The sequence below is a fragment of the Ambystoma mexicanum genome, chromosome 2p (genome assembly GCF_040938575.1).
Source record: "Ambystoma mexicanum isolate Mex_15411 chromosome 2p, UKY_AmexF1_1, whole genome shotgun sequence".
Lineage (NCBI taxonomy): Eukaryota > Metazoa > Chordata > Amphibia > Caudata > Ambystomatidae > Ambystoma > Ambystoma mexicanum.
In genome coordinates, this window is record NC_090923.1 from 900102720 (window position 1) to 900125494 (window position 22775).

A 22775-nucleotide genomic window follows, 5' to 3' on the forward strand; every position below is an offset into this window, starting at 1 on the left:
GCTCTCGTCCAATCACAATCGTCTTGGCAATGATGATAACAATCTGTAATGTAAATTTTCACGACACATATAGAAACATCAATTTACATAGTTGTCTAGGGAATAGCACAAGGAGTTATTTATATAGCCCTGCGTTACCTCAAAAGAGGCCCTTAGCTAAGCTAATTCACTGTTCGATCAGGGTTACTAGCAGTCCGGCCAGTCACACTCTTCCCCCTACCGAGGCAATCTCGTATATTAGTTCAAGTGGCTTACCGCGAACCAGCAATCAAACAGCATAAAACAGCCTCTCGAATGCCCTTCACTCCAACGGGCTTAACGCCACAAGGGCGCTCCGGACTGCCTTTTAGCCTACTTCCGGATGGGCGTGGCTTGATGACGTCGAGTATTAGGGACGCTCTCTTCAACTGCTACAGCTCCAGCTGTAGCCTTACGCGAATCGGCGCGTCTCCACAAGAATAACACGGCAGTTCCAGGCAATCTTAAACGTGCTCAGGGATAGCTGCAATGTCACCAGACAGCATAAAACAGCCTCTCGAATGCCCTTCACTCCAACGGGCTTAACGCCACAAGGGCGCTCCGGACTGCCTTTTAGCCTACTTCCGGATGGGCGTGGCTTGATGACGTCGAGTATTAGGGACGCTCTCTTCAACTGCTACAGCTCCAGCTGTAGACTTACGCGAATCGGCGCGTCTCCACAAGAATAACACGGCAGTTCCAGGCAATCTTAAATGTGCTCAGGGATAGCTGCAATGTCACCAGGCAGCATAAAACAGCCTCTCGAATGCCCTTCACTCCAACGGGCTTGCTCGCCAAATCTGTCCAAGCTTGCCCAGAAAATCTGGATATGGGCACTCAGACGAAACATCTTCCTGTCATCGCAACATGTTCCAGGGGATCTCAATTCCCTAGCGGATGCTCTGAGCAGAGACCCCCCTCCCAGAGGAACACGAGTGGTGTCTACACAGAGAAGTCGTAGAAGATATCTTCTCTCAGTGGGGTTTCCCCACTATAGACCTATTCGCCAAAAGCGAAAACAGACAATGCCCAGGATTCGCATCCAGGTTCCCCCAACCAGACTCCCAGGGGAATGCCCTGTGGATGAACTGGTCAGGGATGTTTGCGTACGCTTTTCCACCAACTCCTCTAATCAGGAAGGTGGTCAAGAAGATGAACAGAGAATCGATGACGCTCGTCCTGGTTGCTCCCATGTGGGCGAGACAACCATGGTTCCCACACTTACGCAGACTGGCGGTGTGCGAACCCATCAGACTTCCGAGCTGGTACAACCTATTGTCCCAGCACCAAGGGCAAACAGTGCACCCTCAACCCAACTCAATGAACCTGGCAGCATGGCTCCTGAGGTCATAGTTTGGACATCTCAATTTACCACAGAGGTGTATGGACATTCTAAAAGAGGCTAGGAAGCCCAACACGAGGCACTGCTACTTTGACAAATGGAAGAGATTCGTAATCTGGTGCCAGAATAAGCAAGTCAACCCAGTTGATTGCACCCCTTCCACTATTGTTACTTACATGCTACACCTGCTGGATGTGGGACTGGTTTTTAACTCGCTGAAGGTACACCTGGCAGCCCTGTCAGCATACACCACTTCCCATAACAAGGTGTCGTGGTGGAAAGTACCAGTAGTTAAGGCCTTCATGGAAGGAGTAAAGAGACTTCACCCTCCTATTTCTAACCCACCTCCAGGATGGGACCTTAATGTGGTGCTATCTAAGCTCATGGGCCCCCCATTCGAGCCCATGCATAAGAGCAGTCTCAAACACCTGACTTATAAAACTGCCTTCTTAGTAGCCATTACCTCTATAAGAAGGGTCAGTGAAATTCAGGCTCTGTCAGTGCAAGATCCCTTCTTTACTGTCCATAAAGATAAACTGGTTTTACGTACACACCCTAGGTTCTCACCTAAGTTTATTTCAGAATTCCATGTAAACCAGTCCATCGAGCTTCCGGCTTTCTTCCAAGTCCCCAAAAGCTCGGCTGAGGTGAAACTACACAAACTAGATGTGCGTAGGGCGGTCCTCTACTATGTAAACAAGACCAGACCGCTAAGGAAAACAGATCAGCTGTTTGTCTCCGTAGCCACAGGCAGAGAGGGGGATCGCGTCTCTAAAGGTGCCATCTCTAAGTGGATTGTTAACTTTATCCAACTGTGTTACTCACTTTCTGAAAAGACTCTGCCTTTCATGCCTAGGGCCCACTCTACAAGAGGCATTGGGGCCACCCTGGCTTTTATTGCAAATGTGTACCCCTTGACTCCATTTGCAAAGCAGCTACCTGGAGCTCTATTCACACTTTTACTCAGCACTACTGCATTGACACTCATTCCAAGACCGATACACAAGTGGGACAAGCGGTTCTAAGACATTTATTTGCTCATGAGCCTTCTCACATCCCACCTCCTTCAGGTACTGCTCGCTAATCTATGCACAGCATGTGATCTAAGCAGATTCCACAAGCCTCAGAAGGGATACATTACTCACCGTAATCGTATTTCTGATGATTGTATCTGCTTAGATTCACATGCGACCCTCCCTTCCTCCCCTCTGAGAGAAGGCATATGGATGCTTATAGTCTTACCTTTCTACCTTCTATCTGCTTGGACTATCTGTACTCGCACTACTCCTCATGCTACCTCATGTCAGAAAAACACACAATCTGAGGGTCCTAGACGCGTGATGGATCATGGGTACAGGGGACGTCACACTAGGGATAGTATTACTGGCACGCCCTGTGTCGACGCCCATTTTCGAGTTTCGAAAAACAAACTGTAATACTCTGCAGCTTCCACTAGATGTCGGCCTATGCACAGAATGTGAATCTAAGCAGATACAAGCATCAGAAATACGATTACGGTGAGTAATGTATCCCATATATATATAATCGACAAAACAGAACTGAAGCAACGGGCTCGAGCTATTTATACCATCGGTGACGTGTACAGAGTACGTCGAGGGACAATCGACGCCACGACCTCGAGCACAGCGCCCTCTGCCGAGAATTCTTTTTTTACGAAGCAGCGAAGCTGGAGATAACGATTTATCACAAGATGAGGAATACGTGGGAGGACCATCCAGTCGAAAGAACGTTACAGTTGGTAAGTAACTTGTTCTTCTGCCCTAACAATAATAAACTGCTGACCTGAACTTCAGTTCGCATGACTTCATGTGCATCAGTGGTTGCTTGCCACAAGGATCCACTTCCCTCAAAAAAGAAGCCTTGCTGCTTGTCCCTGCAAAGACTATTTGAAGAGTCAGGAGCGCAGGACACAGAGAGCAGCATAAATTAATGTTGTTACAAAAGCACATCATCAACCCTAGAACAGTAAAAGCATTGCAGAGATTCTGAGGGGGTATGTGTCTTAACTGACCTGTAACCGCCTGACACTGACTATATCGCCTGCTACCAGAACTGTACTGGTGCCAAATCGCATAGCTACTTCATATCCAATATTCAGCAGTGTGACGCTTCCCAGGATCAGTACCTCTGTAAGTGGCCCTTTAATGATCAGCTTGCCTGGAGACCTCCTCCTCTGTGCCACTAGCACAGTCACTGATCAACCAGGGACTGGTACTACCACGGTTTACCTTTTGACATTGAAAAGTTCAAAATGTTCAGTCTGTGGTCAGCATTACCAACTGCAAAATAAGACTGGACAAGCATTGGCAATGCCAGCGGTTTGTGCTTTTGTGCAGACATGGGACCAGCACCTGCCAGGCACAGCCGAAGTGGTGTTAACTACCCATTGTTGGTAGCATGTGCAAATGGTGCAAGTGCATGGGCATCTAATAGCAGTGCCTGGTAAAAGCTTAAAACGGATGCACAGGCCAAAAATGTTGGCTTTGCCAATGCTTGTTTTTAACAGGACTTCAGCGATGGACACGCAGAGCGATTATAAATATAGTGCCTGAAGGGGGGCCTGTTAAGTTATTTTTATTACACAAGTAGCGTGTTTACACCAATTAAGTGATCAACTCGGAAGTACTGCTTTGAACAAATACTTGCAGGCACTTTGAATGCAACGCCTGATGGTAAGGCTTATTGAAGTGAGCTCATAAGGAGGTGTTTTGGGCTGGCCGAGTTGGGAATGGGTGAGGTTGGCCACATGGATTAGCATGGCCATGGGCAGGCAATGTGTGGGTAGATAACTACACACCTGCACACTGTGTCCCTCCTCATGTCAGTCCTCCCTATCTGTACTCCAATGCAATAGTTTTGGCTTCTAGGTGTCACAAGTGACACCTAATAGCCCTAACAGAAAATGTGGGTCCTTTGAACATTGGGCCTATACGTAGCCTTATGGGTACCACAGTATCCAGCTCAGTCAATGTTAGGGGAATTTTCCTAAAGTCCTATTGGTAGTAAAACTTTAGTAAGCAATACCAGTAGTTTGTAAATCTAAAACTCTTAGTATCAGTATGTTTTTTTAAAATTTTTTATTTTTTAAATATTTATTTACATTTTATACAAGAAGAAACATTGTATATAAAATCTTTGAAAAAGACAAGCAGTAAAAGCATCTTTAGTACAGCTCGGAACTATATACAAGCACAATATAGTATCCACATTATCAGGAACTACTCCCCCCACTCTCTCCCCCCAAACAATCAACCACATGTGATAACAATACAGAGTGAAACTAGTACAAATCCAAAAACCTCCCCCATAGTTTATCAAAAAGATTCACTTTTGATTCACTGTAAATTCTTTTCCATATCCGCAAGGTTATTCATTTCCTCAATCAAAGCATCTGAAGATGGAGCGACCTTAGAATTTCCATCCACGTAAGATCATTTTCTTACCAATTATAGCAGCTCTTAGGAGCCATTTCTTTTGAGAAATAGTCAAGTTCTCCAACAACTCATCCCCAAATAAGTTCATAGTTTTAAAATCAAAATCAATATTCTCGCCAAGCAATCGCGTACATATTGTGCATACATCCAGCCAAAAGCCATTTACTCTTGTGCAGTCCCATAGCATATGCTCCAGAGCACCAACTTGGTGCACACAGCCCCAGCATTCATCAGAGTCAGAAAGACCTCTCTTCAAATGCTTTCACACCGATTAATTGAGCAAAGATTAACGTTCTTACACATAATGTTTGGAAGTAATATTTTACCCCACTACTATCTTGCAACAATCGGCTTGTAAACCCTGCTGGCCAAGCCTCCTTCTCCCTGCTTGGATTTGGTGGTAAAAGAAATCCAGCTCTAGGTCATTAGCCCAATCCACCTTTCCGACAACCTTTTTCAAACGTCTGTAATCTGATTATGAAAAACCTGAGATGTCCCACTTCGCCTTCACCTCCTCTGCTGAGAGCCAATTACCTTCGTTCCCAAGGTCTCTGATCCAACACACCCCTCCAAGGAACCACTCTGGCCAGAACAGGGTCCTCTCCTTGTCTTTAATCCTGTCATTAAACCAAATAGATGCATTTGGCGATTTCAAGGCATCAATTCCCAATAAATCAAGCAAACTTTTCCAGGTATCTCACAAGAATTCCGTAGTAGGGACTTTCTTACCTCCAGAATTCGTTGTAGACCAGATCGCTCTGGGGCTCAATGGACCAGCATGGCCCGCCTCAGCTGTTGTCCAATCATCTGGTTTGTCAATTAGAAATGGGACAAGGAACTGAGATGAAAACGCTAGGTGGTATGGGCGAAAATTAGGGACCCCGAGCCCACCTTTATCTAGCAGTAATTGAAGCTTCCAAAGTCCAAGTCAGGGTGGTTTGCAGTCCCAAATAAAGTTCTGCATCAATCTGTCCAGTTTCTTCCAGTAATGCAGGCTGATCTTCAATGGTAGCATGCCGAGTAGTAATCCGTTTTGATCTACGATCAAGGTTATGGCCCCTTCAGAGTTCTTCTTCCTCAGCCGGTACGCTCACTGATGGTCACACTTCTCCCCCTTTTCAAAATAAGAGCACCGTAGCTGGTACAAATCACAACCCCTTCAGAAAGAATAGTATTCATTTCTTTTTTTAATCTTTGCAATTCCTTTACTTTTTCGGCATTTTTTTGATCTACCATCAACTCTCTTGAATGATCTCAGATTTTAAAATCTAAGCCGAGTCCTACATTCTCAATTTTTTTTCCTTTTCCCCCTGGATAAGCCTAGTATTATACCGTGCATAGTGCATTTTAAAAAGCCTCCCAAACTAATTATTGCACTAAGTTCACTAGAGCGATTCTCTTCCACGAAGTGGTTCCCTTCTGAAACAATCCTTTCAAGAATGTTATCATACAAAATTGATGTGTTCATTCTCCAAGTGAATGACTTACACAAATCGAAACCCAACTTCAGGTGCATGTTCTGTTATCAATATATTACCAATTCTGCATGACCGATAATTCTCAGTCATCGTCCCACCAGTGAGCAACTTATCAAGTCTAGAGTAAGTATCATGGGCTCCTGAATACAAGCTATACTCTCTCTTATATGGATGCAACAGTCTCCAATTATCCTTCAAATTATGCTCCTCAATGAGAGCCTGGAGTGATAAATGATGATGATCAGTTTTTCTATCCAATCTATGCTTACTCCTATCCCAAGTGGGATACATAACCAGAATAAAATCACCTCAGTGTAATCAAATCTTTAATTATCTGGGTCACTTGTCTGAAAAATGATCCGTCATCTATGGATGGTGCATAAATATTGCAAAGAATCATAGTTTCCCTTTGAATTTTCACCAATAAAGCATTTATCCTTCCGTTTTTATCCGAGCACTCTTTCAAGATCTTCAAAGGAGCATTCTTTCGAATCAGGATTGCAACACCTCTGGACAGTGAGTGAGTTAAATGTAGACCTGTATGCCTTCCCGACCCATTCTTTTTCCAGGTTTGAGATTCTTCTTTCAATAGGTGAGTCTCCTGCAAGAAGCAAATATCGGCTTTCATGTCATCTAAACAGTTATCCCATTTATATTCCAGGTCACCAGACACAACTCCTCTCCAGATTTCCCAATCATTCCCTTACCCATTCTCACACAATCTTGAAGATGTACTAAACCAGTAACAAACAAATTATACAAAAAATCCACACCCACCCTCTTATGAAAATGTTGGACCCCAGCACCTCCGCCAACCTGAGAAATAAACTAACCATTTAACAAACCATATGTCCTAGGCGCCCCTCCTAATCACTATAGAACTCTAATTTAAAAAGAAAAAAACCAAATCCGAAAGTGTTCTTCTTAAATACTCCTAGCTAGATTCAAACTAAAAACGATCCTAAGTGGTAAAACACCACACCTAACTCTCACACATTAAACAGATTTGATACAAGACTCATTCGACACCTATATATCACAAGCGCTTCCATCAAACTTCGCCAATTTAAAATTCAAGATGAGCTAAAGGGCTAATGAAATTGAAAAGAAGTTAAAAATTGCCAGCCAGCCCCGTTATCAAAACTAAACTGTCAGCACATTAGAAGCCGGGGTCAAGAAGAGTTCAAACCAAAATATTGTTAGTCCAATTATAGATATACGATCTGCAAAGACAACCGCCTCATAAGTGTCAAGTCTTCCAGGGACACAAGCGAAATGGTATCGGTGAAAAACAAAGTACTAAAAAGCCAAAATCCTACAAAGTGTCCATATACACTGATAATTGCTATGTAAATAGTCCTTAAGTCCACAATGATTAGTAGAAAATGAAAGAAGACAGACGTAGCTACGTACGTATTAGATCAACCCAGCATTAGCCACCCTGTCAACCTTGCCCAGCTTTTTAAAACACCTTAGAATTCCCTTGGAATCTACAGCCTGTTTAGCACACTAAAATGCTGTAAAGTGTTATATAACATACATTGAGAACAGAAATGGTATTAGTATATGAACATCAAAGGTCTTAACCTTATTGCCCTTCCAGGTGGGCCATGAAAAAACGACAGCTAGTCATTGAAAAATAACAATAACCTTAATTATAACCCAGATGATATGCTTATCTGCAGATCTTATCCTAAATGTCCTAAACAATGTCCTAAACTCAAATAGGGGGCATGGAATATCAAGGACAGCAGATTTTATAAATATTGGGGTATGAAAAATCACAGATCTAGCTAGTATTCAAAGCCCCAATGATGTGTTATTAGGTAAAAAATAAAAGCCCAAAGGTCAAATAGGAAATACAAAATGAGCATCACATATAAAGCAAAGGCAACCAACAACCAGAGAGGTTCGATAAATCGAACCAAGGACATCCGCCAAATAAACATTGAACAAAACAAAAACCGTCAGTTTCAGGACCCTAAATGAAAGAGATAAATCAAAGGGCAATTCAAGTTGCCATATCTCTAGAGCCTACCTCTAGCATAGACATCCCCTAAAAGACCATTTCTCCAACATGCTAACATGTGCTCTGAAAGGTCCGAGCAGGACGGGAGGACCGGTACGCTTGGAGAGCAGACTAACGTTCTAACAGTGCCCAACATTCTCCAAAATGAGGGTATCTCTAAACCCAATTGTTTAGAATAGGTAGGTACACAGATTGATAGCGAGCAAGGTATTTCAGAAATGAGATGGTAGACCAAATAGAATTTGCAGATTGTGCGCTTTTCCCATTTTATTATTAAATAAATGAGCTCTCCCAATAATACCTTAACTCCTTAATCTATCTCTGCCCTCCCATGTATCTGTTAAGGTCTCCCACCTCCTCCTACATCAATGGCATTCACAGACATTAAGACCAGAGAAGCATCAGAGGGGAGGGACATATAGCACGGGACCAAGACCACATTTCACTAGTTTTGAGAAAAGGATGCTCCAGAACGCAGCATTGCAGGGGCGCACACATTAGTGACAGCTTAGTGAAGGGTAAGTCACATTGGCTAATAGGGCAAGGTTTCTGCCCATATTATTTGGGTTACACAACATGTGACCATGCTGGACATATATTCAATGTGTAGGACTATGGGAAGCCATGTCCAAAATATTAATATATATGGTCCGATTTAAATAAAAGAATTGGAAGCGGGAGTCAAAGTGATTGAAATAATGCTTTGACCTGCGTGACTGTACAGGTAACACATCTAGACAGTGTTCATCAAGTAATTAGCGCAAAGCCTGAGTCAAGAAATTAAAGTTATCCGTGGATAATCAAGGAGCATTGACAAATGTATAACTAGACAGTGTGCAGTGAAGCGAGGCAAATATTAGAAGGCAGCAGTCTGAGCATCAGTATGTACTAACTCAGGACCTTGGTAGAGTGGCAGCTTATCGTAAGAGGGAGATGTGAGATGTAGGTAAGTACACTGAATCTAGTTAGATAGGCACACCAAAGGAACTCCTACACTTATAATTTATATAAAATTATATAATTATTATATTTACACCAGAATCACTTTAAATACTTTGACGGTTACACTAGAACACTTTGGAATACTTGGGAATAAACTTCAAAGGACACTTTCACTATTTTGTTTTTTTTCAGGGGTTACATTTGTAGCAACGTTAGAACAAGTAAAGACCATGTAATCGTATTATCTTTTATTATGCACACCTGTGGTTTTTAACCATTCATACGGTAATAAGTTTACTCTGCAAACACAAATAGTAAAGTCCCTTTAAGGGAGGAAAATAGTTAGTCTGTGTAACATTAGCTTGGTTCAAGGTTCTAGAGAGGGTTTCTGCGCAAAGCAAGTCTTAAGTCCAAAAACGCAACCCTAGCTAAATGCATTTCAGAGAGGGCTCAGTCTTGACAAGCAGCAGAATACGAAGAGTTCCAAAGGATTTCTTCCAGTTTCTAATGTTAGAGAAGCAGCAAGTTAACTAACAAGGGAGACCTTTACAAGGACTCAATGAAGGGACACAAGCAGCGGCTTGAGTCGGATGCAAGAGGGGGTGCCCCTGGACACCTCTAGGTGCACGTCAATGCTCTGGCGTGACTTCTTGGCATCAGTTAAGCAATACCTTTTTCCCCCACTACCTTAGGTTAGAAGAAAATGTTTGTGCTGGATGCTCCGTGATGTTGCAGCTCTGGACCCGACCTCTGGATTCCTTGGTCTGATGACTGAAGGCAGGACAGTGGACTGGATCTCTCAGCAACAGTCTCGAGGGAGGGCCTGATGCAAGACTTTCAGCAACTTCTTGGTTCACTCTGCAGTTTTGGCACCTTTTCTGCAGCACCAACAAAGGACACGGATCGCCCGGTCAATCTTCTTTGCTTCCTCCAGTTCCTTACTCTGGTGAGGGGGTCTGGGCGAGTTGGATTGGAACTCTGGAGTGTCTTACGGGTTCAGCAATATTTGGGCAGATTCAGCCTTTCCATGATGATGTCCGTGAAATGGGCAGCAGGTCTCCTGGTATTGAGATTCTGCAGTTCTGGAAGCTCCTAGGACTTCGGGAGATGGTTCAATTCAAGGTTTGTCTTGAGACTGGTTGTTCCCACTAGCTAAAGGGAAGGAGTCGTCATTTTCAAAGCTCCTCTGTCACACAGAAAATGGGGTCAGGACAGCAGTGGTCACTTTGCGGTGTTGCAAAGGGTATGCTGGCGTCTCTGGTAGTCGTCTTCTTTGGTTACTTCAGCCTCCATTGGTCGACTTGCTTTTCACTCCAGAAGCCTCGCCTTTTATACATTTCCAGCACAAACTCCTCTGCAATCTCTGTCAGCATTTTAGGACGGCCAGACCCCCTGTGGGAGCTGGTCCTATTCAGGCCCTCTGGCTGACAAAGGACAGGGGGGTGGAAGACACTCTGGAGTCTAGGCGGGGATACCCAATGGTTCCCACAAAGGCAAAACACACACACTGATCTCCACCTCCCAAAATGGTAGAAGAAGGGCTAACAAAGGACAACCACTTTAGTAATGGCGAAAAAAGAAGGGAGGCCCTAAGTTGCTACTTGGGTGCCCCCAGTGTGCACTACCGAGGCTATGGTCATAGCCTGCGATATAAAAATTACACAATAGTTGGTAGAACACGGCCACTGCCACCTCAAAAGTGACTCCTTCCCAGGAAGCGTAGGACCAGGAGGGCCCTTTCAGGTCCTTGGTACAAGGGCAGGTACCAAAGCTGCTACAACTACCAGCTGCCAGGCCGAGGGGTCGCTGGATCCTACCGGACACTGCGCTGAGGGGCCACAATGTTCTATTACCGGGGTATACGTCCTAGTACCGGACAGATGTCCTAGGGGGCACCGGTACACACCATGTACCCCCCAGGAAGCGTAGGAGTGGGAGGGGCCTTTCAGGTCCTGGTACCAGTGCAAGTACCGAGGCTGCTAAAGCTACCGGCCGTCAGGCCGACTGGTCTCCAGATCCTACTGGAAACTGCACTGAATGGCCGCAATGGTCTATTACTGGGTCTACGCCAGAGGGGCTACGCCCTAGTACCGGACAGATGTCCGAGGGTGTGCCTGTACACACCACGTTCCCTGCAAAAGCGACTCCTTTCCAGGGAAGCGAAGGAGCGGGAAGGACCTTCAGGTCCTGGTACCAGGGCAGGTACCAAGGCTGCTTGCTACCAGCCATCAGGCCGAGGGGTTGAAAGACCCTACCGGGGACTGCGCTGAGGAGCCAGCTGCAAGGTTCAAATACTGGATCTACACCTGAGGGACTACACCCTAGTACTGGACAGATGTCGGAGGGGGCGCCTGTACGCACCCCGCAAAGTTGTCTCCGTCCAGGAGGCACAAGCACAGGAGGGACCTTCCAGGTTCTTGTACCAGTGCAGGTACCAAGGCTGCTACTACAGCTTCCGGCCGCCATACAGAGGGGTCGCAAGATCCTACCAGTGACTGAGCGGAGGGGCCGCAAGGTTCGATTACCAGGGTTAGGCCTGAAGGGCTACCCCCTATTACCAGACAGATGTCTGAGGTGGCGCCTGTACGCAGCACTACCGGCGGCATCGCTGAGGGCAATTCACCTACCAAGCCCTGTCCTGAGGTGCAGGGTAGGCCTCAACCTACACCTCCAGGAGCCTTGGAAGAGTCTCGGCCCAACGCAGCAAGCACCACGACACAGGTACGTGGCATGCAGCGCGATGAAATGGCGGCTCGTCCGACACAGTCCCCCTTTGGGGAACAGGTAGGGGATAGAGTTTCCAGGTGGGACTGGTCTTCACTAAGTTCGTGGCCCATGGTATACCCTTCATCGTCTCAGGGCCGATGCACTCCGCAGACAGTAAGGCAGAGTGGGTTCAGGCCGCAGCACCATCAAGGCCCGCACCTCCACGCCCTGTGAAGATGGGTTTTCTTGAAAAGCTATGACCCTCAGGGACATACTCCCTCCGGTTCTGTCGCTAGCACCCACGGCCACTCCGCCCTTGTTTCCAGCGCCTCTGGCTCCTGTGCAGCCCCAGCTGCCAATGCCAGTACCCACAACACCGGCTCCTACGCCTCCAACGGGCTTGGCAGCCCCTCAGCCTCCTTCTCAGCAGCTGGCTCAGGTCAGCAGGTCACAGCTTGAACCCCATTCGGCGCAGCCTACCATCAGGCGCCTTGACGCCAAGTTTAGGCAGCTGGAGGGGGGCCCCCTCTTGCTCTGGGCACTCACAGCCACACTGCTCGGCCACTTCCAGTGCAGCGCCTGACACTCTTCACGGTAGGGCTGGCGGAGGCCAAAAATAGTTGTGCAAGACATAATGGAGTCCACCGTGGCGCACATTGACACCTCAGGCGGTGCCATTTGCACTGCTACTGGCAGGAGAAGGACTGCCGGGCTACGGGCGACCAAATACAACCTGAACGCCCAGGAACGCATACTGGACCTTTCCTTTTTGGGGGGTGGGCGACCTGGTCCGTTCCACTACGGATTAGGAACTTGATAAGAGAGGAACAATCCCCAAACTGCTGAATCCTTAGCCATCCTCACTAGGGCCACCCCTAAGGCATGTAGCCAGACGGACGCCCATGCTGGTGCACAAGGTTCGCAGACCCTTGGAGCCTCCCGCAGTGTCCTCAGGCTACCACCTACCAATCCCTCCTTCGCATCTCTCCTCCCCTCCCACTGCTTGGGACAATAACTCTGTGGGCAAAAAATTTGCTCGCACGTAGAGAGGCAGGCAGTGGAAGAAGTCCCAGCCTCCCAGCAGGTTCTGGGCGCCTATTCACGGATTTTCGCCAGACAATGGTCCCCCCAGCGCGTATTGCGGAGACATTGTGCACGGGAGACTGGATATGCTCCCTGGATCTGAAGGATGCTTACCCTCACATACCGATCTGCAGCCCCATCGGTCCTTTCATAAGGTGAGGATCATGGACTTCCATTTCCTATGCAAGTTTCTACCCTTTGGCCTCAATCCGGCCCCCAGGGTCTGTACAGGACGGATGAACGCGTGGCAGCCCTACTTGGGGCCCAGGGTCACCACACCTATCCATACCTACAAGGTGTCCGGAGGCAGTCCTCCACTCCGCCTCCGCCCTTATGCTTCCACTACAGGAGTTAGGATTTTCCATCAATCTCAAGAAGTCACAGCTGGAGCCCAGGCAGACTCTAACGTTCCTGTGCCTCATCTGGGATGCGAGCTCCGAGAGAATGTTCCCCTCAGAGGACAAGATCACAGCCATCAGAGGCCCATGGGGCATTTTCTCAGCAGAACAGTGACCTCTGCATGGTGGTACCAACGCTGCACAGCCTCCTGGAGTCAGGAGAGGGGTTCCCAGGTGGAGCCGGTCAGCATTCCAACGCATCTGTCATGTCGTAGTCTGGTGGAGCACAGACAGCAACTTACGGATAGGCAGTCTTTCGTCTGCCAGCTCTGCAGGTTACCATCCCCACGGACTCCTCCCTAGCAGGATGGGAAGCGACCTTGGACAGCCACAGTGTCCATGCAGTGTTCTGGCAGGAGCAGGTGGCCCTCATCAACTGACAAGAGTTGATGGCCTGCTGGCTCGCCCGCAAACCCGATCTGGCGGCAATCGGAGCCTACGAGAACTCGGAGGAGGACGTTTTTTCTCATCCGCCAATCCGGTGGTTAAGACATTTAACGGGCCTCGCCAGGCTCTACCCGCCCATCAAAAAGTCACATCTCGTGTGACACCTCAACTTAGTGTTTGGCGCCTTGGCGCATAAACCCTTGTACCGTGGCAGGTCATCAGCAGGGCGGCCACTTATGCCACCCCCTCGGCTTTTCGCAAGTACTACTGTTGGGATGCCGGCTCCAGGTCAGACGCGGCCTTCTGGCAGGCAGTATTAAGGAACCTGTTTTTCTTAAGCAGGGTCACCTCCCCACCCTGGTGCTACATTCAGTTGTAATCGCCCATGCAGTATGGAGGAAAGGGGATGGGATATAAGAGTAATTGCAAGTTACTCACCGCCTTTCCTCCATACGTCCCACCATCCTCCCCCTGCCCCCATAATAAAACTGGTGTCACTTAAGCAATTGTAATGTTGTCCATGCCTCAATGGGGACTGAGGAGTGGCGCCAGTGGACGGAGTCGGGGGAGCCCATGCTCCCAGGGCCGCGTCCCCCTAAATTTAAAGATTATTTTTCTGGTGAAAAGGGTTCCGTCTCCCATCCCTGGCGAGGGATGCCCATGCAGTATGGAGGAAAGGGGACTATGGACTAAGAGTACGTTAGTCACGGTGAGTGACTTGTAATTTCTTTAACATCTTTTTTGGGACGTTCTCATATGCAATGTTATATTGTTGCAATCTTATCATGAAAGCACTTTTCTCCCCTCCTGAGTTGCTCTTGAATGCTCGCAGTAAACTTTATACTCTTGCTGGTCTATGACTCCCTCATGAACAGGGTTAAGGGAAAATGTTGTTTCCACCAAACTAGTTCTGACCTGCATTTCATTTATATACTGATCTCTGTTGGCCTGCCCTGGGTATGCTTCGAATATATTTTTCACACAGAATCTGTAATTTGCCATTATTTAAACATGTGTATAGGAAAGTGTTATATGCCCAAACTTGAAGACAAGACTACTCAGGATTTTTTTTTGGACCAAAGAAATGTTATTATGAATATCAGCAAGGTCAATGGTCAGGAACCCAAAGAAGCCCTGTGGTTTAAGGTCTTAGCCTGGTTTAGACAGAGAACTGGGCCGGGTGTGGTCAGACTATCGGATCTTAGAATTCTCTGTAGACTTGATCTGAAAGAATGGAGCCCGTATGGCAACCAGGATTGTGTTGTTCTGGGTTGTGGGACAAGCACCCTACCTGCGTTCCTCAGACGGTGTAGATACATTCCAAGGGGATCTTCCAGCTGTAATCTGATAATTTTATCACTCGTATATTTTAAGAAGTTTTCCTCTTTTTTTGATTTTATAGCCGTGTGTTTTGTACATTGCTGTTTGATATATTTCGCCTTTTGTTTCACGTTATGTGTTTGTTTCTGGTTGTCTGCGCCCTTAAGCCTTTGGGTACCTGGAGCGCAATGTAAATAATAAACATAAACATGTTACATTTGTTATGAACCTTCATTGTGAACACAAAATAATGAGTTGCGCAAAATAGACTATCATCAGCTGTTGAGCAGCATCTTTTCTGAAGCCCAGGATGAATCTGCACCAATCATTCGGGTTTATATTTGGAAAGAAAAACGAATTTAATCTTGGCTTTTGTCCTCTTTCTTTTTTTGCCTTGGGTTTCTATATTATTGACAGAGACCCTGATTTTCTCCTTATAACATGTAATGAGCTTGTTTAAGGTCTTAATGTTTTGTTATCTGGGTTTTGAAATGTTACCAAATGCTAAATAACCCAATGTCTTGTTTTTCCCCAGGCCTGAACCTGCTGCATGTAAGGAGACGGGAGCTTCCAAAGTCAGTAAGAATTTAGACTTCATCTATTTAGTGTACATCTGCACAGACTCGGGGGAACATTGTTACACGGGATTAAGGACTTGCAGCCAATGAAGTTTCTAACTTGCATTTGCATGCAACTGCTTTTGAAGAAAGCACTCTTGCATGAGGCTAAATCTTTGATATTTAATTTCTATTTTTGTTGCTCCCTTTTCTGAAATGGTTGATGGGAATATTTGTATGGGTCCCATTTCAAGCATAATCTTGTCCAGGCTCCTCAAAATAGTGCTATATCCTGATGGTTGCGGATTGGTTGACGCTTGGAGAATATATTTCATGTTCCGAAATCATTTCCAAATCTGTGCCTGTGGATTCACATGGCAACTCAGAAGAAACCCACTCAATTGCGTTGCAGCTTCCAGAGTGTGTGTTGCACAGAACCTATGGGCCCTTTTGTAGCTTAGGTAAGGTGTGTCTTTCTCATTCTCTTGCCTCCAAAGCAGGTACACATGGCTGGGCAAGCCGGCAATGGAGTGGAAAAATGTGTAGCATTTCAAATAGAATTGATGACAGGCGATTGGAACAGATGTATGCAGAATGTTGTATGTATGCAGATTTTAATTATACTGAAGTATGGGAGTGCAGTCAATGTAAAGCATTTTCTTAAACCACAATGGGCAAATGGTGTGCAAGAGCAGTGTATGTGGGCCACACCATGTCTGTGGGCCTATTTAGTGGCTCTAAAACCAACATTTCCCACAGGGCAGGATGTACTGAACAGACTTAGTGACTCTCAAGCATACTATGATTAACTAGGTACCTCCATTCAACAGCATGACTTTTGGAATGCAGCCACGCATGCAAAATTATTAATAAGATTTACATTTTGGAGTTGCATTCGAGCTGTCTGAATACTGTGAACCGGTCATCTGCAGTCAGAAATATAGGTGCTGGATTAACAAAGGTTAAAGGGAGTGCAGGGGACCTAGAATCAGAAGTCAAGGGGTTAGAAACAACAGTGGTGTGGGGGAACCACGAAAAGGAAGCTCTTACAGTAATCCTGTTTATGTATGTATTAAGACAAAGGCTCTGACCAAGACGAAAGCAGAGCAGGAAAGGGCACAAGTCCTGAACAAAGAGAAGGAGGTAGTGCCCTAAAGTAGCAGGGAATTAAGGGTACACACCCTGGTCAAGAAGTCTCTGTACTGAACATTAAGCATTTGGAATTTGATGAAATGCAACCCTTCCTAAAGATACTATCGAATGAAGCAGGCTACTGTACAGGACAGTAAAATCACAGCAACACAATCACAAAAAGCAGTCTAGATACAGCATATACTGCTAAGAGACCGCGCCTGTGGGGTTGGTTGTCAAAAGAGAACTCTTGTATAGGCTTCCACTATTAACAAGGGAACATGACAATGCTGTTTGAATAAACTTAATCGTAATACAAGCAGGTGAGGCATTTGGGAAATACTCAAGAATTGGAATGTGAAAAAGAAAATGTGCGAGCCATTTACAATAGATCATTCCAGAAGAATGATGTTACAGCTATTAAGAGAGGCTTTTCAGGAGATTGTTCTTCTGGATGTCAAGTACCCTACTGTTCCTAGCAAAAGCATTCCATTAATGCCTTCAGCAGGAAAGTATTGTCGAAACAGAGGACGTGAAGGCCCTTACAAATAAGTACCCTCCACAAAACACTGTCTTCAACGTGATGGTGTGCTAGGCTTTCCCTTGATGCTACGTTTAGGGTTCAGAAAGCCCAGTGTGCGGCTTGGTTACACTGTTTCTCTTTGTATGCCCGACCCCAATGGTGTGTGCAGACTTTTTTGACTGGGATAGCCCAGGTGGGGCACTGACCTATGCAGAGGTGGCATGAAGTGCGAGCGCGCACACACAAAATGATCATAGTTTAAGATAATGGGGTGGCCAATCGGATGCCTTGGTGTAGCATGTGCCACCCCAGGCCACTCCTTGGAAATGTCACTGGCTGGCCCTTGACACCGTTTTGATGTAGCAGAGGAGTAAAGGCTATAGTCTCAATAGGGGGCGCAGGCTGGTAAACGGTAAAATGCAGTAACACACAACTAGTGAATGTTCACACAGTATATTTATGGAACTTTGAACTTTACACAGTTCATTACCATTTTTTCTAAAGCCTATTTTACAAGTGAATAGCTTGCTAGGAATAGAGACTTTTGGTTAGAGATTTCCACAGATGTCATTTGTTAAAGTACAAAAGTTCTCATTCTTTCCTCTCAACCCATGTTGGCAGTTTACATTTTTATAATTGAGAAAAACATGCTTTTCAATGCTAGAAATTCAATAATAATGCGCTGGGTTTGTGAGAAAGCAGAGCTGTCAAACTTAGCCAGTCAGCACAAGTCTCTGTTGTGCTCCGCTTGCACACAATGGATTCCTGTGTGGCAATGTTATTCCGACACAGATGAGTGAAAAGCTGTCAAATCAGAGGTGTAAGGAGCTGTCAGAATATAGGAGATTTGAGACACAAGGAATGAGTCAAGCTACATGTCGGTCAACAAGTACTGTTCAGTAGAACCAAAGGTCCTGGAAGTAAGTATCCAAGCTGCGCCCACTGAGCACATGTGTGGTTCCCTCCGATCACATGAATAGCTTTGTTGCGTGGCTCATAGTTTCCTTAGTCTTCCTTTGGAGATTGTCTTCTTAAGCCGCTTCCAGACATGCCCTGGTGATTGACCAAGATATAGGGCAGATAACCCTACTATCCAGTTCTTGAGAGATCCATGCACATCCAGCTTCCAATTGGTTCCACTGCACCAGTCAAACATTTGAAGGACACTCGAGGGGGAGATGGTTGCCGCATTCAAACCATTCCAAGCTTTTCCCCAGGCAAGCACTAAGCATGTGGGTTCAGTAGTGAATTGCAGATGCCCATTAATGCATGCGGCCAGATACGATCATAGCAGCTGAGCGCTCTTGAAAGATATGGCGCACACTTGTGTTCATGCCATCCAGGTAACGCATACTTTGTGTGGCATCCCACTGGACTACTTAAACCAGATCATTATTTTTATGGGGACATGCACAGAACAAGCCTTTGTTCTCTGATCACAATTGCTGCAGCAATGTGCAGCCTTCTAAAACGCCATGGAAAGCTGCCACCAGTCACTGAGTTGCACAAGGCACCGAGCAGAGTGAACTACTCAGGAAAACGACTACTTGGCCTCTTTGGGGCATTCTGAACTGGGGTTTTAGGAACTCCCAGGGATGCATAGCATAGTTAAGTTGCCAGTGGGGCTCTCAGTGAAGTACCAGTCAGAAATCCAGCATGGAACGACAAAAACGTCTGGTGACTTGCTGCAGATATTCAAGTAAACGCGAAACAATGCACCAAATGTGCACTTGATAATGCTGGTTAGTCTTTTGTATGGTTCTGGGATTCTTCCAAAGACCCCTGAGGACAGATCCTCGGGCAGGAGTCCAGACTGGTTGGTCACGCCAGCTAAAGGTTTGAATCGCAGACAAGGGTTTTCTGGAGACAGATGCAGAAAGTCTGCTTTACTGTGACTTGGCTGAAGGCAGTCCTGTATGTCTTCAACAGTTGTCCTTGGTGGGTCTTCAATTGGCTGCATCTCTTCAAAGGGGTCTTGGCTCTAAAAGACGAACTGAAGAATATCTGCAGGGCTCCTCCCTTTATCCCAAATTGGAGCTGGGGTTGTCCCCAGTCCAACAACCAGGATCGGAACAATTAAAACTGGTAAGGCCTGTCCATTCATGGAAAGTCTCTTGCCCTACATGTGTCAGACGCCTATGGATGACGGCCGAGTGGGTCAACAACCCACTGTAGGAATCTTATCAGGTTCGGCGCCCTGAAAAGGAACTACATGCACAGCCCAAAGACCCACCAGAACACCAGTGACAGGATGAAGGCTTCAAAACCCAAGAAAAGCAGCCTCGTCTGAAGATGAGTGCAAGGAAGATTCAGTGACCGCAAGTTCAGAGCTCATTTAGGATGTTGGGATTGGTCTGTCTAGACTCCAGTTTGGGACTTTGGTTCGGCTTGTGGAGTTCCAGAAGGTGCCAGGGTCCAGACTACTGCACCCAGGAGGAAGAGGACCTCTTGCAGGTGACCCACTAAGAAAAGTGCAGAGCAGTAGCAATGGGAAGCACAGGATTGGCTCTAAACAGCTAGTCACGGCCACTCGGTGAAGACAAAGGCTGTGCGGCTTAGTGTCCCAGATGTAGAAAATGTGCCCGACCAGCAAGTCACTCTGTTACTGCATAGCAGAAGGGGACTCTCGCCTCATGTCCATCAAGCAACATGAGCAAGCAAACGGGCTACAAGAGGGCACCAGAAGCTGCAGTCACAGATGTTCCAGTGCAAAAGGTCGTCACTGTGAGAAACCAAATGGCGTCTTGTCCGCTAGTCCTAAAGGACTTGTCATCCAGGTGGCCAGGACACGGCCATTGCTTTTGGATCCAGTTCCTGGGGGTTGACCAGTGCGGAAGGATCACCTGGGTGAGGGGGGCTTCGGGGAGTCTGGGTGAGTCAGCCGATGGTGAGAAGCGGTATTCCCCACTTTTTTTGTTCATATAGCCCATCTTATTTTTTAGGATACTCCGAGGCCCCGACCCCTCTGCCCCCTTTTTTACACAAACCCTGGGCCCCAGGAAGAGGGTGACTGAAAGTAACAAGACTAACTCTCTTACATCGTACTGGATATGTCCCGTTAATCGTAAGTCAGGCGAAGTCAGGCACTTGACTTCAAGTGCATACACCTGAGACCAATTAGCTCTCCTCGCACACATAAAAGGCAACACCTAAAGACACACTCTGAGCAGTGCAGAACACTAGTACGAGCAGAACTTCCGGGACAAAGGCAAACCTAATGGAGCAGAGCGACGGACCAAGGGATGAGAGCTGCAGGTAGAAAACCCCAAAGGTTCCCTACTGGAGGTTGTTGCCTCTGACGGGCTTCAAAAGACACGTGGCCAGATCCCACAAGTGAAGACTGCATTGTGTTTCAAGGACACCACGACCCTCCCGGGTGAACGGCAGAGTTGGGGAGGGGAGGCCAAGCCTGTGGTACTAACCTTGACTCGTAAATTAGAAATCGCAAAACCCAGGAAAAGACCCACACAGTTGTTGAGTTGCCACGCGACCTGAGAGATCTGTGTGTGTTAAGGTTTGCAATAGAAACATGATATTGCCAGCGAAGGCTGCACGTGTGAGGATGAGACGCTAAGAGGCAGACCTGTGAGTGAACTTTGATGTAAAGAACAGCTGTGAAAAAGCAATGCTAAGTAATGTAGTGGTCTGGTTAAAGGAAGTAGCCCACTTGAAAGTCTCACTGAAAGTTCATTTGTTTAAAGCGAAAAAAGCGATTGAACAGTAAAAGTGATATATAAAGATTATTGATACCTAGAGCAGGGAAGAGTGAAAGTAAAACGGTGAACTTTGAGTCAGTGGTCCTGCGCTGGCCTGTAAAGAAAGCCACGCGCATTCGAAAGTGGTCCGAGCCCAACTGAGGGAGACCCAAAGTATAATAAGCTTGGGGAAGGGAGCCCCCTTGCAACTTTGTGTTGAACTTCATTGTCTGAGCCCGACACAGAGGGACATACGACAACTGTGTGGTGAAAGGTCTGAGCCCGGCAGAGGAAGATCTTTGTGAATGTTTTGGTTGAAACATTATTTTGGAAGTTAGAGAAAGACTTTAACCTGGAAGGCAGGCTAGGCGGGCCTTGAACCATGATTTTGAACGGTCTTTTGTGTTGGAAACCGAGCCACAGTGTGTCATCCTGCCTACAGGGACCGTCTTAATCTGTGAGGCCTAACGTGAGGAGGAGAGCTTGTTCAGCCATATTATCATTTGAACACTGATTTTTCCTTTTGCATACATTTCTCCCTTTTACAACTTTTTGTACAAGAGATAGGGCAGGCATTAAATTTTGTTAGCATAGACCATTTTGATTTGACGGACTCCACTAGGAATGCGTTATTTATTATTTGATGGTCAAGACTACTCCCATCTTAGTTATAGGGCAAAGTAGGAGTTTCTCCAGCCCCAACAATTTCAATAAAGGTTTTACAAATTGTACCCATTGTATCAGTGTTATATTTGTGATAGCATGCCTTCCCTACAGCACCATCAGAAGTGCTTGAGTCAGAATTCTTCAGGCACAAAGAAGCACGGATGAGGGAGCAAGATGAGTGAAAACTACAACTACACCACCATGTTTATCTTCGGTGGCAGGCAATCCTGCCAGCATTCTTGCAGGTTAATGTTCAGCATACAAATCTCTAGAATGGCTACCGGTCTCCCTAGTTATGCCTACACAGGGGAAGGGGTAACCACCTCACCAATCCGTATGTATTCACATTTCAAAGTTTTGGGGCTGTCCTGCGAGGATTGATGAGCCAATTACCTTAGACTTAGGCACACTCACACAGGTGTGTATTTGGGTGTCTGAGATACCCTCCTCCAGATACCAATCATACCAAAAACTTTGATATGCTCTGCAAAGAGCTTTCTTAGGAAGAATCTCCTTTTTGGCCATTCCCCATGATCCATACATAGACTTGCCTGTCACAAAGTCCCTTGCCTAGCTTTCGCGACCACCCATCAATTGACCAAAGGGGCTGGGCCCCTCCCCAAGATAACGGATGATGAACCCAGGGCGTGATATATTGAGGATCCCTTGGTCGCTCTGTTTGTCTCCATTATCCGGTTAGGAGCAGTCGCATGTTGCCAACTAGGTATGAGCCCCTTTCAGGGAAGCAAGGAATGGTGATCAAATGGCCACTTGGCTCCCTTTGTCTGAGTACAGGAGCCCCATCTAAATCTACACAGAGAATGAGGAGGGCATGAATGGGGAGGAGAACCCTGCATCCTTTGCACTAGGCCTCCACTCCAAGCTGTTAAGGATACAGTAGGGGAGTCTATACACAGTGACATGTCTAGGGTGTGATAACCAGAGTGAGGATTGCCCAAGAGGAGGGACTAGCTTGTCCCAAATACTCCATCAGAACTGGATGCCATCCTCGGGGTGTGGGTCACCAGCCAATCCTTACATCAGC

The 22775-nt window shown here is 46.4% G+C and overlaps 1 protein-coding gene across 4 annotated transcripts in view; it reads left to right on the forward strand.

Moving 5' to 3' along the window:
- Positions 1 to 22775, forward strand: part of CLASRP (CLK4 associating serine/arginine rich protein) — a 1024175-nt gene that overhangs the window by 813049 nt on the left and 188351 nt on the right. For 3 of the 4 annotated variants that reach the window (XM_069644604.1, XM_069644606.1, XM_069644605.1), the window contains one exon: positions 15694 to 15733. In XM_069644604.1, the coding sequence (XP_069500705.1) occupies positions 15694 to 15733 (40 nt within the window). Of the gene's footprint in view, positions 1 to 15693; positions 15738 to 22775 lie in introns of all 4 variants that reach the window. The other variant, XR_011302052.1, reaches the window with a different exon arrangement.